The sequence below is a fragment of the Schistocerca gregaria genome, chromosome 3 (assembly GCF_023897955.1).
Source record: "Schistocerca gregaria isolate iqSchGreg1 chromosome 3, iqSchGreg1.2, whole genome shotgun sequence".
Classification (NCBI taxonomy): domain Eukaryota; kingdom Metazoa; phylum Arthropoda; class Insecta; order Orthoptera; family Acrididae; genus Schistocerca; species Schistocerca gregaria.
The window spans coordinates 330,529,217-330,547,971 of NC_064922.1; the positions used below are offsets into that span (position 1 = coordinate 330,529,217).

At 38.9% G+C, this 18,755-nt stretch overlaps 1 protein-coding gene across 13 annotated transcripts in view; it reads right to left on the reverse strand.

Annotated features, from left to right (window-relative positions):
* Nucleotides 1-338: 338 nt before the first annotated feature.
* Nucleotides 339-18,755, reverse strand: part of LOC126356198 (rab11 family-interacting protein 4) — an 895,205-nt gene continuing 876,788 nt past the window's right edge. For 9 of the 13 annotated variants that reach the window (XM_050006986.1, XM_050006991.1, XM_050006994.1 and 6 more), the window contains 6 exons: nt 15,715-15,855; nt 14,602-14,821; nt 13,356-13,527; nt 11,953-12,089; nt 6,877-6,915; nt 339-1,983 (listed from right to left, as the gene is read on the reverse strand). In XM_050006986.1, the coding sequence (XP_049862943.1) occupies nt 1,864-1,983; nt 6,877-6,915; nt 11,953-12,089; nt 13,356-13,527; nt 14,602-14,821; nt 15,715-15,855 (829 nt within the window). In that variant the 3' untranslated portion in view covers nt 339-1,863. The remainder of the gene's footprint in view (nt 1,984-6,876; nt 6,916-11,952; nt 12,090-13,355; nt 13,528-14,601; nt 14,822-15,714; nt 15,856-18,755) is intronic. The other 4 variants (XM_050006989.1, XM_050006995.1, XM_050006993.1 and 1 more) reach the window with 1 other exon arrangement.

The following is an 18,755-nucleotide window of genomic DNA, read 5'->3' on the forward strand; positions in this document are numbered from 1 at the left end:
AACTACATAGTTTACTCATATAGAGGACAAACAGTCGATACTAACAAGTGAAACACTGAAAATAAGAAAAAAAACTATTCCCACCTGTTCAGAACACTCTCACAATGGAAGCACTGGCCATCTAGCCATTCTGTCTTAATAATTTTATAGTACAAGTAAATTTTTCTTTTGATGCAGTGAAATATAACAATAAAAATTATGTATCATATTATTTGCAAATCTTGTGTGTTTTTAGAGAGTTGTTAGTGATGTAACCATTAAATACACAAGTTGTTTTGTTGCAGAACACATTTGTTATAGGTGGGAGCAAATATATGTGAGAGAGATAAACAACTTCAATAACTTCAATGTATGTATTTCAGTCAGAATACACAAAAATAACATTTTATATACAATAGTCCCTTTGACTTCGGCATAATTATACACAAAAGACAAGCCATTGAATGTATCATGAGCCTCTGCACATATGAAATGATAGAAAAAGATGCACATTATTTGAGAGGGAAAGGGAATGGGGAAGGGGGCTAAACACACAAAAATTAGTAATTTGTAAAATTCAGGCAATAACTAATTAATCTGCAAATTTTTTCATATATAATGCCTTCATCACAGCTTAAATAAATCTCCCATTTAAAGTACCAAAATTTCAACTGAATGAAGGAGATTCACAGATTTATCTATCCACACTACATTTAAACAAATATCAGTTTATTTAGTCAACATTGCCAGTGTTCTCAGCGTATATACTTTTTAGAGCTTAACAATGACAGATTTGACCATTGTTGAACAGCAAATGTACAACAAATCACACCAGTGCAGGAACATGCTCTTCATTCATAATACAAATTCAATACCAGCTCGACAAAAATGAGTTAATCTCTGTAAAACTACCTTTAAGATTACATTTTTCATAGTAACTCCAAAGATACGTGGTAGGATGCAAATCGAGTCTTAAAATATTTTATCATGTAGCAAAGTACAGTCAATTTTAACTGTTCGGATCTGGTTTCCAGTGATGTTATCTGGAAAGAATTCACTTGTGTGAAACAATTTAAGTAGCAAACATTTCTTGAATTGCAAGTCTAAACTCAGTCATTTCCATTGCACTTCACATTTCTTCACAGCCTGATACAGGCACTCTCGGACGGATCCAATATACTTTTAGCTATATAACAATACTTTAACACATTTAAATCATTTACAAACATTAACAAAAACAATGTGGAAAGAAACAGCATAAATGTTAGATATTTACATTTTCAAAATATTCACTTATTTTGATTTAAGCATTAACTGTTATCCACAACTATATGGCTGTTTTAAAAATATGCCTTTGTCATAACAATTCTGCAGAAAAGATTTTCAGTAGCTGCTACCTCCTTTGTTCAAAGGAACTATCATATGCATTATATTGATAATGTTTTGTTAAGCAAGTCTGGATAATAATTTGTGTTAACAGTGCCAGACTTAGTAACAAAAATGGCAATGGTATCAGATTAATACTTATTTTAATCTGATCATTACCTGCACATAGTAGTGAGACCCTGGGATGTAACTTTGCATAATGTGTGTTTCAATATAAGTTTTCCCCAGTACACACTTGTCTGGTATATCTGTTTGCATGCATGATGTTTTGCATAATGCAGATTTTGGCATAAAACAACAGTTATTCGAACAAGAATTGCTATACATTGTAAATGAACATATTCACTTTCGATATTGGGTGTTCCAGCACTTTAATGCCTTATCACCTTGCAAACACTTACTTCTGTGTTGTCTTGACAGCACAAACTGCACAACAACAACTTGACATTGACACATTTTCAGTTGCATTCCATTCCTCTCTATTCCCACATTCCAACTTCAGTGTGTTTTGACTTCCAGCAGCTGAGGATAATTTTCCACAATATTCAGCAATATTCCATCAATATATGTTCGTAGCTGTGCATTGACTTCCTGCTGTTCTTTCAGTGCTGTCCTCATCTGTAAATTGAAAAATCACAATTTCTATATAAAACATTCTTGCATCTTCGAGTCTGACAGCTTAGTATTAATTCCAAGTAAGCTAGTTACAACTTGCAGTTAGTACTAAATAAATCAAAAATCCTATAACATAAATTCCAAGTATGTCTTTTCTTAAGCTGTGGAAATAGCATAATGTCTGGTAACATAATTTAACTGGTGAATGAATCTTAATGGTTTGATTTATGGCACACCATAGTTGTTTGTAAGTGAAAAATGAAACACTATGTTGTTTGGGACCAATTATCTTTTCTGTTTAATAATTAATGATTACTGTAGGTGCAATGAAATGACCACCACACCTTCAGAATCTTATAAAGTTTCTCAGTACAACACAGCTTGTCACCGAGTTTGTATTGTTGAACTTAGTCATTTCTCTTTATTACAAATAACTGGGATGCTAACTGAACACCAATGTTGTTGAAGTACTGGGTGTATTTGGTACTAATTTGTCAGAAGTGTCCAAAATTTACTTTTTCACTTTAAATATAGATCAGTAACATACAGTTCCCGTGAATATGAACACTTTTTGTCGGGGTGGCTGGCATCTCTCATCTTCCTCTTTTCCCTTTTCATAGCCAAGAATCTTTGTATCACAGTGTGATATAATACATTCCAGGTTTAATTCTGGACTTAAGTCATCAATGCATGGTGAAAAGTACCTGTGGATGCAGTTTCTCTGTTTACAGACACATTGTCATGCTATCTTAAACAAGTGGTGGCCAGAATGGAATACCACTAATAACTGATGGTCTTGTGTGCATCAAAATTACATCATCCACTCGGTATCTGTAGGAGTACAGTATCTATTTATACAACAACAACATAACATTTTAAGAGTACTGTGGTATGTTCAATCATGCCTCTTAAATCTCACACGAACCTAGAAGCTATTATACGTGTGGATACACACTAAATCTTATGAAGAGAATGGATAACAGGTTAAAGAACAACATAATCTGAAAAATGTCTTCCGTCAAGAAATGCAACATTATCCAGACCCCTAATCCTATTAGGAAGCCAAAATTTTGTGAACATACTAAGGAGTTATTCTCAATCGTGCAATTCCTCCCCCCACCTTTTTGCTGGTGATTACAAATTTCTATTTCTTTAACTTTTGTCCACAGAGTTTTTTGTTAATATGATTGTAAGTATTCACGAACCTTTCAGTAATACATACTACATGCTCATAAAATTGTGTACTATACACACACAGTTATTTCTGTATGGTTTCCTAACTCTGAAGCAACTAAATTATTCCTGCAAATAAAACACAGTGTTTGCATTTCTTATTCACCAAATAGTGAGTTCTTTACTACTTGCTCCAGTGTGTGTACTTGCTCTAATAAGAGAATTTGTAAAGCATGGATGTAATACTGTGAATGAACCAGAAACAGTGAAAGCTACTGTGATGACTATTGGAATGAATAAATTTTATATTAATAGAACATTACCATCACAAAAAGTCATCAACAACCATTTATTTACACTGCTCCATTACCACTACAAGAATTCAGAAACATCTCCAGCCAGCACTTACACCTTAATTGTGTATGCAATATATCTCTGCATCCCCAAGAATTTTTTTGTGGTGTAACCATTTTCAAATGAATTATGGCTTTTTCCTTAATGCACTTTCATGTCAAAGAAAAATCTGAAACCACTTTATATACACACACATCCCTTCAAAAAGCTAATATAAACTTAACAGTTAACAAAATTTAGTTGAACGAAGTAAATCGCTTAATACAAGATTCAGAGACTCCATTCATGTTTAACACTCTTTCATAAAACAGTTAGATATGCATGATAAGTGATTAATCAGTTCTACAGTACATAGTTAATACTGATGAATTGCTACAGCAGAAACAAAGGTGAAATTTACTTCTTGTAGTGGAATATCTCAGGTATTCTGACTGTGCATTAAGAATAATTGCTGTAAGTGTGTATCTAGATAATCATTAAGCAAGAGCACAGTTCACTGCCGGCCACATCAAAGGATGCGTCCACATGTGAAAATTTGCCCTCATGCTTGACATGGCTGCTGAGTTTTGTACAAAGTCTGGTGCCTTTTGCTATTAATCAGTATTTGAATAACAAACATGGTGTATGATATAATGGTAAACATAATTAAATAAACTGTGAAAAATAAAAATAAGTGCACTGTAAAAAGTTTAGTCTCCTTTGACAACAATGAAGTATATGACTCAATTTACTCAGATTTCCATGCTCACTAGGTCATGTGACTAAGAGGAAATACTGCAACACTGCTGAAGATATTTTCACCTCAGGAAAAAATAATTTGTGTGGAACAGGTTCACAGCTCTCATGTAATTCTAGAATGAAATTTTCACTCTACAGTGGAGTGTGCGCTGTTATGAAACTTCCTGACAGTTTAAAACTGTGTGCCGGACCGAGACTCGAACTCGAGACCTTTGCCTTTCGCGGGCAAGTGCTCTACCATCTGAGCCAAGCACACACTGCTGTAGAATGAAAATTTCATTCTAGAAACATCCCCCAGGCTGTGGCTAAGCCATGTCTCCACAATATCCTTTCTTCCAGGACTGCTAGTTCTGCAAGGTTTGCTGAAGAGCTTCTGTGAAGTTTGAAAGGTAGGAGATTAGGTACTGGTCGAATTAAAGCAGTGAGGACAGGGCGTGAGTCGTGCTTGGGTAGCTCAGTTAGTAGAGCACTTGCCTACAAAAGGCAAAGGTCCTGAGTCCAGCACACAGTTTTAATCTGCCAGAAAGTTTCTTTTTCGTGTAATTATTGAACATTGTTGTTTCCACTTACAGCTATCAATTTATTTCACAGTCTTTAAGTGTAAACAACCATGTTTGATCAGGGCAACATTTTATCCTCCTCAGGGACTGCTGCCTTATTGTCGAGGTGGTTTCTGCACTCTGCTATGACTCAGAGAGCTATGCTGACGTGAGCTTACGCTCCTGGAAGAGCCACCCAAGCCAGGTAGGTCTCTTGGCAAGATTGTGAGCAGTCCACAACAGAAGGTGCGGGGGGGGGGGGGGGGGGGGGGGGGGGGGAGGGGGGGGGGGGGGAGCAGCTCCTGGGCATAGGAAAGCCAACCTCCTAGAGGAGACAACTTGATGAAAAAAGGGAAGGACACCCTACAAAATCTGGAACCATAGCTGTACAGAAAGCAACCATATAAGGGAGACAACCCCCAAAAGAAAAACAGGTGTGCTGGGAAACAAAGTGGCAGCCCCACCACATAGCTATCCCGGTTACAGGCCAGTATCCTGGAATTGGCGACTTATTACATTACTCAGGTTCTGTAGAAAAAAGGAAGCTGGATGGATAAACTGAAGACAACCTTGACATGTAACAGGAACAAAGAATTTGGAGTAGCCAGTGTATTCTAACTGGCTACCTGGGCTGGCCAGAGTTTCAAATATAAAGAAGCAGAACTAGAAAATAAACTAAATTCACAAGGTATTGATGTGACCATCATCATACAGAAACCAAAACAGAAGATTCCTCAATAATAAACAGGCATGACATAATTAACAGTGGAGTCCTTCAATGGGCCTGTATTGAAGCTGCTGTTCTGTGGAAGAAGACTTTATTAAACAAATTATTTACAACCAAAAGAGATGACACACTAAAAAGGCAGAAGTGCTGGGTCATCGATAGGTATACAAACAAAAGGTACAGAGCTTGGCTAGCTTTCAGAATGCAGGGGGCCTGGGGGAACTCCATGAACACCAAATGTCAAAAATCACTAAAATTTAAATAAACAGATAAATTTATTTTTCAAGAAGTTTATTATGAACAGCCACAGTTAGGAGAAAGGAAATGGAGGATATATAAAATATCCATTGAGTTGCCACTCAGAGAATCACTAAACACAATGTCTAGCACCATACCTAAAGTATTTTATAAACTACCGTGAACAATTAACCCCATGCATTACATGTGTTACCTATCTACCTCACAAAAAATGGCATGAAATCTGAAAATTTCTTTATGTGGATGCACAAATACTCACAGAATGGCTAAAATGTTTTAAATCACAGCAAATTTGCAAAATTCTCTTCCCATATAAACACAGAGAAATATCTCATCTAGTATTAATAGCTGAAAACATTTATATTGCCTGTTATTTGTTGTCTTGTGGTCACCCTACTACATGCCACCAAGCTACTTTTATTGAGAATTCTGTTGTGTCATAAGTTTACAATCACATAATAAATCATTTTTTTTTTTTTTTTTTTTGCTTAAACACTATTCCATCACTATGTCATGCCTTTTCCATTGTCCGCCACACCACTGTTAATGTATTGCTCAAATTAAATCATTTTTGTTTCTTTTAAGTTCACGGAGGGTAGGTAATAAAATATGAACAATCTACAAGAGTGCATTCTGATTTCTTCACCAAGAAAGCTTAACAGCTCTACCTTCTAAAGAACAACGCTGACTGAACAATTGAGACTAGAGTTATAGGTGTGTCATGCTTTAATTTTTGAATTTTACTTACTGTGTGTTACTTTATTTCTTTTAAAAATACATATATTTTCAGATACAGCACAAATTTTGTGTCTTTAACATATGAGGAAATAATTCAATGAGACACCTTTTGTTAGTATGCCACCACAATCACGTCACATACATCATTTACCAATCAATTATTGAACATCTCCATGCAGTCTACCACCTGATGTGAATAATATTTGAGAACTATTAAAAACATTGTCAAAACCAAAGTGAGTGCAATAAGCAGCATGCACTTTAAGAAGTTTGACAGCCAAATCACAACGTACGAAGTATGCTTAAATAATAAAATACATTTGAAGAACCACACCATACCAATTTTTTTTCCATCAGAGTGGGCCATACCTGTTCTAAAGAGAGGTTGTCCGAAGCGTCAGCATTTAGCTGTGGAAATAAAAACAACATTGAAAGCAGAATGCAGTAGAAAGCAAAACCCAATCACCTCATGTGCAAACAAACTACAAGCTATAATTCTTTTATTTATACTTATAGAAACAAAAAATTGTGATATTTCTTGTGGTAACCCTGATTTAGAATTACTTGTTAAAAAGTTGGCAAGATAACTACTTATTCACAAATACAGTACTATTAATTGTAGGAGCAGTTCTAAAAGCTGGTGTCAGAAAACAAGGGGCTTAAAGGGCGAGATATTCAGTCCTATAGCTCCCTAAATTGAAAATGGAAGAAAAATAATTATAATATTGTTATGGGAAAGGACACTTCTTCCCACTGTCAGCAAGCTCTTAACACAAGTAAGTGTTTATAATACATGAAGACATTATCTGTAACCCTAACAGATTAATCACAATATAAGTCTGAGCATAGATAGATAGATGACACCTGGACTGTCTTTCGGGGTGTTATTAGACCAAAAATTCTTTCATCCAGAGGACAAAAGAAGACAAATAATTTACCTCTCTATGTGATTCTTTGGTATGAAAAATGTGACCGATAGGCACACCCATTTCATTTAACTACAAAGGCAACAAGAATCAGGTAGCCATAACAAAGAATAAAATAAGTTTCATCCTATAAATAGTGGTTTCAGCAAGAGCATAGTAGAACCACTGTATCAAGAAATGTCTTGTGTATCACCCAGAAAATACAATTGTGTTGAGAAACCAAGCATGTTTCATTCAAAATGTCTAATGAATGTGACGCCCCTGGCCTACTTTTTTATACCGCCACCATAGTCAGCAGCATATTTAATGAAATTGTGCTACCAATCAAATTACTATTTTTTGTCCATAACAACTTCTGGAAAAACATGTGAAACTCTTCCTTCTCTAAATTGATTTATCAGTGTTTTTCATTACAAAATACACTCCTGGAAATGGAAAACAGAACACATTGACACCGGTGTGTCAGACCCACCATACTTGCTCCGGACACTGCGAGAGGGCTGTACAAACAATGATCACACGCATGGCACAGCGGACACACCACGAACCGCGGTGTTGGCCGTCGAATGGCGCTAGCTGCGTAGCATTTGTGTAACGCCGCCGTCAGTGTCAGCCAGTTTGCCGTGGCATACGGAGCTCCATCGCAGTCTTTAACACTGGTAGCATGCCGCGACAGCGTGGATGTGAACCGTATGTGCAGTTGACGGACTTTGAGCGAGGGCGTATAGTGGGCATGCGGGAGGCCGGGTGGACGTACCGCCGAATTGCTCAACACGTGGGGCGTGAGGTCTCCACAGTACATCGATGTTGTTGCCAGTGGTCGGCAGAAGGTGCACGTGCCCGTCGACCTGGGACCGGACCGCAGCGACGCACGGATGCACGCCAAGACCGTAGGATCCTACGCAGTGCCGTAGGGGACCGCACCGCCACTTCCCAGCAAATTAGGGACACTGTTGCTCCTGGGGTATCGGCGAGGACCATTCGCAACCGTCTCCATGAAGCTGGGCTACGGTCCCGCACATCGTTAGGCAGTCTTCCGCTCATGCCCCAACATCGTGCAGCCCGCCTCCAGTGGTGTCGCGACAGGCGTGAATGGAGGAACGAATGGAGACGTGTCGTCTAAAGCAATGAGAGTCGCTTCTGCCTTGGTGCCAATGATGGTCGTATGCGTGTTTGGCGCCGTGCAGGTGAGCGCCACAATCAGGACTGCATACGACCGAGGCACTCAGGGCCAACACCCGGCATCATGGTGTGGGGAGCGATCTCCTACACTGGCCGTACACCTCTGGTGATCGTCGAGGGGACACTGAATAGTGCACGGTACATCCAAACCGTCATCGAACCCATCGTTCTACCATTCCTAGACCGGCAAGGGAACTTGCTGTTCCAACAGGACAATGCATGTCCGCATGTATCCCGTGCCACCCAACGTGCTCTAGAAGGTGTAAGTCAACTACCCTGGCCAGCAAGATCTCCGGATCTGTCCCCCATTGAGCATGTTTGGGACTGGATGAAGCGTCGTCTCACGCGGTCTGCACGTCCAGCACGAACGCTGGTCCAACTGAGGCGCCAGGTGGAAATGGCATGGCAAGCCGTTCCACAGGACTACATCCAGCATCTCTACGATCGTCTCCATGGGAGAATAGCAGCCTGCATTGCTGCGAAAGGTGGATATACACTGTACTAGTGCCGACATTGTGCTTGCTCTGTTGCCTGTGTCTATGTGCCTGTGGTTCTGTCAGTGTGATCATGTGATGTATCTGACCCCAGGAATGTGTCAATAAAGTTTCCCCTTTCTGGGACAATGAATTCACGGTTTTCTTATTTCAATTTCCAGGAGTGTAGTTTGGATACCTGTTTTTACACACTTGACAGCTGTATCTGCTGATTAATGTTAATGAGGGCTTTCATGTCTCCCAAACCCCACGACTGACACTCACTACAAAACCGCACTCTTACTAAGCAAGTTATGGAAGCAGTGCAAGTTAGTATAGTGAAGCAACAATAATTATCTCTCATAGGATTTATATTCTACCGTTTCACCAACAACACAGCTGTGAAGGGAAGGGAAGGAACTGCAGAATTAACTCTTCTAGACTCCAGAAACTTCCGATTAGGTGGAACAAGATCATGATATACTTAGCTAATATTATGAGCCAAATTCTCTTATTAAAATCAGAGGCGAATCCAGAATTAGGGAGGCTGCCATGGGGATGCAGCTTCCCACCTGCCACTACTGAACTACACCTGTTTCTTTTTAATCTCTAACAAAATACAGTGTAGTTACAAATAATATTTTGCTACTTGAGCCAGTGTTGGCAGAAAACTGTTCCTCATAAGGGCACCCAACTTTATGTGAATGATGTACAGACTGAGCACTGCAGGATTTCCACCATTAGCAGTGTTCATATCATGACTTGCCGTTAAGGACTGGTACTGGTATGGTGACAGAGTTGAAACACAAGCATCAGTGTGCATAACTGCTGCAGTCAGTCAATATGGGCCTGGGCAAGGTGACCAGGGCCTTATTTGTAAAGGTGTTTTAATAAAACAGCAGAAATAGTGCTGCTGCTCTTTGAGAGTATCAACACAATGAAGGAATACGGGAGGTGCTCTTTCTGCTTTGAGAGCGAAGAACATGATTCAGAAATCTGAATTAACTGGGAAACTGAGAATTGCTCCTAGCAGAGACTGATGGCCCACTGCACCACAAATTGTTGAAGATAACATTGCATTGGCTGAGAATGCTGGACAGACTGTGCGATCTTCAAGCACTGCATAAGCTGTGTCACATCAGCTGAAAGTTTCATTTGTCCACAATTGGAAAAGTCTTTACACATCCTGTAAAATGATAGCTCTAGTGCGGTTCGAGGCTGTCGTGATGCAGATTGTAACACAGAGCAATATTCATAACCTGGAGCATAAACACTGTATGCAACTGACAAATGTTACCCTCTCATATGGAAATTAAAATGTGTGTGTTTCAATGGTTTATGAGTTATTTCTCCACCACATGTCCTTACGAATGTATCCATAAAGTTTCCTAGATTGTGCATTTTTCGTGGGATCATTCTCAAGTAGCGGAAGTTTAATTATTATAACCATCTTGTTTATGAGTTAAGAAAAATCATGTGTTTATTATAGAGAATTTGGAGACAGCACAACAATGCAAAATTTCTATGAGTTCACCCTCTTCCAGGTGAAAATCCTTAATTCAGGTCTCGTTAAAATGTAATTGTATGAATTACATGTACTGTTAAGATTAATAGCAGACCTTGACAGTAGTGGAAACCTCTAGATATAGATGTTGATGATCCTGTCATGAGTGAGCCCTTAAGAACACTTTTCTTTCCACAAAATATATTTTGAGTTCAAACATAATATCGTACTTCAAATAAATAGACCACCCCCATGTGGGTTACGAAAACCTCTGCCATGTGAAACCCAACTTGCACTTTTGTGACATGACACCCTGCAAGCCATGGATCAAAGCATTTGAGTAAATGCAGAATTCCTGAACTTCCAAAAAGCATGTGACACTGAACTGAACCAATGTTATTAACAAAAGTACAATTATATGTGGTATCAAACAAAATCTGTTAGATAATCCATGTTTCTTGGTAGGGAGAGCACAGCATGCTTCTGCATTCTATAGGCGAATGGAGTGAGAATACATTCTTACATATGGTACAATGCTATACATTTCACAGAGGTTTTCGAAGTGTAGATGTAAATATAGAGAGGTAGGTGCCTTACTTCTCTTTTAATTTCTTATTTTATTTAGAACATCAGTATGTAAAGCAATCACCATTAGTGCTCCATTAGGCTCGGCCCTGTTGGAGATCGTTCATATTTACCTTCCACTAATCTAAAAATCAGCTCACCCAGCTATTTACAGAGGGACCCATGGTTTAACACTGAACTCAACCCACAACTAACTGTATTTTTCATATACAGAAATCAGTGCTATGCTTCAAACTCAAGAGGAGGGGAACCATGGTCAGCAGCACACTATTCATCTCAGTCAGAATATTTTAGTTTATCATCCACAGAGTCATTAACACAGTAACACTGACCGGTTCCTTGTGATATACCTTGCTCTGAATACTAGAAGCTTAAAACTTATGATTTCACTGTCGACTTAATACATAATTCAGTGACAGTAGGTATTTTTTCTGTCTATATAGTATTTAAATTAGCCTTCGATTCCTGTGTTTGTAATCAACACATTCCTTTCCCCACCTTGACACTATCACTCTATCCCTGTTGTCTCTCTGTGATTGAAAATACAGTCGTAACTGTTTCTGCTGTAACACAATATTGTGAAACTCCCGGCAACAAAACATGCAAAAACACACATCTGATATGAAGAAACCATCATATTCTGAAACCCTAAGCTCTATACCCACTCCTTTTTCAGTAAGTACCCATGAATCCTGTGCACTGAGAACAAGATATGTCAACTGCATTTGTGAAAACCCAAAACAAGGGTGCAGATTGGAAGGACAGATCTTCATACCTCATCCTGCGACATGGCTTCCAGTTCTGCTGCGAGACTGTTTCCCGCACCAGCACCATTTGTGAGAAGGGTTCTACCCTCTTCGAGGCTTCGTGTCAGCATCTGAGCCTGCAGTTCTTCATTGCTTTCCTGCAGACCTGAGAATTTAAATGTAAAAACAAGTCAATCATTGTAACTAGGGACATTAAAGCAACGTACTGGCTTGGAAAGTTCATTATGATCTGACTTCACCAGTAACTAAGAGGAACTGCATGTTAATCATGTAGAAGCAGTGGTGAGTCTCAGACAGGCAAATGAGAAGACTGCTTAAGCAGGCTCTTCATTGTGCCTGTCATCGATTCGTTTCCTTCTCTATGTGGTGAGTAGCAATCTGTCCTTTTCAAAATATTACTGTTATTCCATCTTGGACTTTTCATTGTTAGAAACTATTTCTAAATGTCTAAATCTTAAACAGACTTGCATCATAGTAGTCCAGTTCTATAAACTGCTATTAAAACTGCAGTATTTACAAAACAGTTTAACTGCTTTGTATTGTCAGTTTAACCTGTTCACTTAAAAAATTTTTCAAAATTATGTTCAAAATAATATTTTTATTAATGAAATACATCCAATTGTGAATAACATTACATGTAGACATATAAAGACAGCTTTTAAATCTCAAAATAATGAGTTGTGAAGTTCTGAAGATCACCAATAATAAAATCCTAAGTACACTCATGCAGTGGACTTCGCCTAAGATATCCTGAAACTAGAAATCATTTTTTAGTTTCTGTGTAGCTATGAAGTCAAACCATGTATTTCAGAATGGTTTCTTATGAACATAAATCTTCGAGGAGCTGGATGGAGCACAGTGGATGTATTTTTCCTCTTACCACTGGCAAGGACTTTTCGCTCAACTGATGAACTGTCACAACTTTCAGTCCCTAATGAAGTAACGCCACATTTTTCTTCACTTTCTAAATCACTAAATTCAGTGTAAAACTCAACATCATTATAACAACCCTTTTTTGAAAGCAACAATACAGGGTTGAAACTGAAAGCAAGTGTTTTGTTGTGAAGTATCCAAAGCTGCACACAGTAAAGAAGATACCTAGTGGCAACCACCTCAACCAAAATGCGACAATCAGGCCGCAAATAATGGGTCAGATGCTGTCTATCACCCAAAAACTAGACTATCAGTACTGAAATGGATATAAGGGAGGGTGTTTTTTTTTTAAGTATGCCCTTAACTTGCCCGAATTTACTCAAAATTTTAAGTTTCCGTCAAAATAATAAAAATGAGATAACTTGGGATTCTAAGTTACTGGGTTAATAATATAATATAGCTGCATTAATTTTTTGGTTTGTTACTACCTAGACTTGTATAACATACTCAAATAAAGAACCTATGAAACCCAGCTCACTTTTATTTTGTTGTCGCAGTACAGAGAGTTCAGCTTGCAGTTCACACAATTGCTGTGCGAGTTCTTCTTCTTGCTGAGAATGGCTCAGACTCCTGGATGTATCTCCCATCTCTGACCTCTCAAGCTGTTCTTGTCTGAGCACTTCCAATTCGCGGCTTAGTTCCTCAACAACCTGAAAATTCAAGCAAACTTTTTAGATCTGCTGCTTTCAAACATGGAAGTTTCCAAAGAAAGCACATAATGTCCAAAATTGCACATGAAAAATGTCCTCCCTTTTCTTTATTAAAAAGCCTGTCACCACTTACACAACTCAGGAAATGAAACATGAAATGCCAGGTACACAGCTGAAATTACTACAGTAAAATTATTTGAAAAATTGGGCTATGTGGTCATTTTGTGGACCCCAAACATATATTCCTGATAAAGAACATGTCTTCATACCTAGTCTGAAACAAGATTCTGTGTAGTTACTGCCAAAGTCACGTGTACACATAGTGCTGCAACAGATGCATATTGTCATGCAGTATTTTTCTTATTTGACTTATGGAAAACATTGCTTTATGTCAGAAAATAAAATATAATTTTTAGATAGAACCCCAAAACATTTTTCTAACATTTTCCCAGAATGAGATTTAAGTTCCACCTGACTGAAAGATTTTATTACTGTATTACACCAACCAAAACCATTTTTTGTTGTCCAAATAAGAGAGCAAGTCAAACTTTATAGGTAAATATTAGACAGACAACGCCCCCCCCCCCCACCCTGATTCTAGGTGTGTTACAATTTTGCTCATATTGAGCTGCTGAAATGTCATCTGTGGCTTGGGCTAATCCTCCTAAACTTGTACTCAGTGTCAAGTACTTAACCAATGCTAGTGGTTCACAATGTATGACCAAAAAGATTTTCACTTTATGGTTAAAGCAAGTTCCGGCACCCCATTCCAGAATCCCAACAGGATTAAGGAAAGTTGCGTGTGGGTGTCTTTTCCTCAATCTTTACTCACTGACTGCAAATTCAGGTCAAAGAACTGAAAAGCTGTTCAATGGAAACAGCGACTAAATACACACTTATTGCAAAAAAAGCTAGGACTTATTGGTGATCTAATGATGTCTATGAACCCTCGGCCATAAAAAATGTGATGAGAACAATGACAATAGCAATGTGAATTCCAGTGGGGCACTCACTGGCTACACACACACACACACACACACACACACACACACACACACACACACACACACACACCTGTGCGTTGGCGTGGCTCTCGCGTGTTGCTTCCTCACGCAGCCGGCGCTCAGCTTCCTGCAAGCGCTCTGCATCCTCCCTCAGAGCAGACATGGCACACTGCGCCTCAGCCAGCTGCTCCTCCATGTCCTGCTTCTCGTTTCGGAGGCGGTCCGTCTGGGCTCGCAGTCGCGTCACCTCCTCACGTAGACTGGCTGCCTCCAACTCCAGTGTCTGCAGCCTACACAATGCGTGAGCAAATGTATAACTTAACAAGGACAAAGAAAGATGGGTTTTTTTCCTCACCGGTGAGTGACTAAGTGAGCAACAACTACGCAAGACACAACTGAGAACATTAAAGGAGAGACCACTACCATTATTTTCAAAGTAGCAGTTGCACGATGGATGCCACTGAATATCCAACCACTGATCAGACGTGTATTTTTTTTTTAATTAAGGACTATTCATAGCAAAATGCTTCTGTAACTACAATATGTTTAAGTGGAGAAGTAGCATTGTACAATGTAACATTTTGTCAAGACACAAGTAATTAAAGAAGGCATGTGTCAAGAGGAAATGGAGGAGGGAACCAGCCTTAGACAATTTCAAAGACTCAACTGTGCATTTGCTTTAAATGACAACAAAAATTTGAACACACAGAGGTGGACACTACTACATAGCAATGTGTGACTACTTAGAAGGTACACCGGCTTCAATTCCCCCTGACAGAAGTCCACCAGATAGTTCCAAAATATTCCTGCCTGAAACCCATACTGATAATGCATCCAAACTGAACAAAGCTCTCATGCAATAAGCTGGAACTCTAGCCACTTCATCCCACTTTCCCAAGCCTATCCACCACTAATCAACCTGGTATATGAACTAGTGTTCCTGTTGCCTCATCATTAAACTACACAAATCTCTCATCTCTTTGTCAGATCAAGGTTCTCAGAATATACAATACAAATTTCAGACTTAGATATGCCTTCCACTTACCGTCTCAGCTGGTACAATTACTGGAGTTAAGAAAATCAATTACAAAGCAATAGCTATTGAACTACAGCTACTTGACATACCCAGAATTTGGGCTGGATGAACACTGGCTCACAGTTGCCTACAGTTGCCGTGACTCACCTAATCGTGCAGTTCTCGACCTGGAGCTGCTTCTCGCGCTCGACGCGCACCATCAGCTCGCGGTGCCGCCGCTGCTCCTCCTGCAGCCGCTCCTCTGCCCTCAGCTCTGCCTCACGGACTTGCTCCTCTAACATCAGGACCCTGCAACCGGAAGTAATCACTAAGAAATGCAGCAACATACTTCATACTGAAACACACTGCACAGCTTTTGATTCCTGGACACCCCTAAGAAGTAACTTATAGTGGGAAAAATGATGTGTGTGATGCTGTGAACACCAACTGATTACTATCAGACTGATTCTCCAGTATTTCCATACCTGTGGGGTATGTCGATCAAATTTTCATCCTAATGTGAAATTATTTTCAATGTAGGAAAAAGCAATTACAATAGATGAGGTGTAATGACATGGCGGCTAATGTGTGTATAATGTTACTGGAATTTTTCAGGTGGAGAACGCAATACAGCATATCCAGAGGATGTGAATGTGAAACTTACCAAAACCTTTCAAACTTTGAGGAAGGTCGAATCATTGGCACAAGTGACTCGGGAGTATAAAACCGACAGATCACACAGACAGTAAGCTGTATGGCAATGACTGCAGAATTAGTGTTTATGAGATGGATTCAGCACAACAATGAGACAAGAAGTGCTGGCACACATTGTTCCAGGGCTACACCATGGGAAGACCACAGGGTTTGTCGACTTGCTTTGACAAATAGATAGGTGACAACAGCTGCAATCTAGCAGAGGTTACAAGCAGTGTGTCACCACAAACTGTACAAAACAGATTACTTGAAGCTGGGATGAAATCTCAAGTTGCCATGTGCTGTTTACTGCTAACACCATATGACAGACTTGTATGGTATAAATGGTGAAAGGTTACAGGACGCTGCAATTCTCGAGACAAGTTACACTAAATCCCAGAATCATGGTATGGGTAGTTAGGCCCTATTGGATGTGACAACAGCAACAATTTTATAATTCTTGAAGGAAGGATAAATACTTATTAGTATATGCAAGAATGGTAAATCCTATTGTCACACCTTTTGTGAGCAAACTACAAAATCAAAACTGCAGTTCACATTACAAACCCCTTGAGGAATGCACAGATCCTTGGCAGGCCTGCAGAGATCACTGATGAGTTGTACAAAAAGTGTGCCTGGATGCAGCAGTAAGACATATTTTCATACAGGACTCCAGCCAATAGTCTTTATAAACTAACATTTTTTTTAGGCACAGCAACAAATTTCTTTAAATGACATTTCGAGGTTGTTTGCTTCCACGATACAATTAACACAACAGAGTATTTGATTTGTGTCTATTGACAGTTATACCTCATACTGATTATTGTCATAAACATTAGTTTCATAGGGAATGAAAATTAAATCATTTAAAACCAGTTATGTGATGAACATCCCAGGAAAGATCACTAATACCAGACCAATGCTTCACAGCAAAGCTGTTTCCATTCCATCAACGTGTATCACTTCAGCATGAAATTACAATATGTCAGGAAATTGCTGTATACACTACACTTGCAAGTCAGATGTCAATCTGAAAAAATCCTAGAGTTAAGCAGCTTCAGTAATATCATGTCTTCTGAACTGTCTAATCATTTTAACTACTCACATTTCATCAAATCATTTATACTGGGACTCATTTCATCAAAAGAGTTCACTTTTGCACTAAAGAGAACTACACAACAGAATAGGTTTGAATGTGAATTCGACATGGTACGAAAAAATTTCTTGTATTTCTGAACAGAGGAAGGTCAACCCTTCAGAACGCCTCACTACCAAGATCCAATGTTGCCTATTGTGAACTGCTTCTCTCCATCACCCAACCTCAATCATTCATATTTCCCATGGGTAAAGTAGCACAAGCAGTCCTGCAAGTGAGCCAGGGAGAATGAGATAGGAATTGTGTCTGCAGAGGATGAAAAGATCATCGATTCTCACCATAGTAACAGCACTGAGCATGTCTCAGTGTAGTGAGGACTAGATGTAGAGGTGGCATTGCCCTTGGTCAGAAACCTTACTATGCCCCCTCCCCTCCTGCAACCCATCCTTTCAATTTTCGGTTTTCGAATATTTATTTTTCTCTACAAAATTCAAATTATAAAAATGTTTTAAAAATTACATTACTTAAAAGAACACATCATGGCCTTCACATTTAAATGTTGTCCTTCAAATTTGCATTTTCATGCTTGGAAAAATATTCGCCAATTCTTCCTTTCTGCGTTCCATAGTTAGTTTTCTTTTTTTGTACCCGACTTACGTTTCTGTACGCTGTTCATGGTGTCGGAAAAATTAAAAAATACCTATAAAGTGTTCCACGTTTTAAAATACCGTTCGTGATAACCGAGCTGGATTATCGAAAAACACGGATAATCCAAAATACACGTTTGTCATGAAAACTTATTTTACCATATTCACGAAGCATATATGTCACATAAATATGCGAGTCCACGCCAATACTTACGCGTTACTCGTCGAAAACCGACAACTAATTTACAAAATCACACTTAAAACAATGGGTTTCTTAACTTTTGCTTTCATTTCTTTCGAGAAATAACCAACCGTGTCTTTATGTTTTTGTTTATCAATCGCTTTTTTCTGGCAACGGTTCTCCTCCGGAGTCAAAATACAGGTATAGTCGAAAGAACTTTGTGCTGCAAAGTCTCTCGATAGATAAACCCATTCCTGTGCTTCGAATTCCTCGATCGACTCCTCGCCGTTCACTTTCTTTACGTAACACACTTTGATTAGTATGTCCGGTGTCACTTACCTGCGTCACGGTTCGTAGACATCACTTATCATCCGCGGAGGTTCTCGTCATCTAGGCATTCACACCCAGCAGTTTTTATTACCGTCGCAAATATTCGTTCTGATAACAAAATATTCCGGGTTTCTTTTCGTATTCTTTGTCGAATGTTTTAAATGTGCAACTGATCATTTTTTTGAAAGGGGTTAAAATTGTAAACAATTTTACAATAAATGTTCAATTAGGCTGAGAATTATATATTGTGCACGTCTATGAA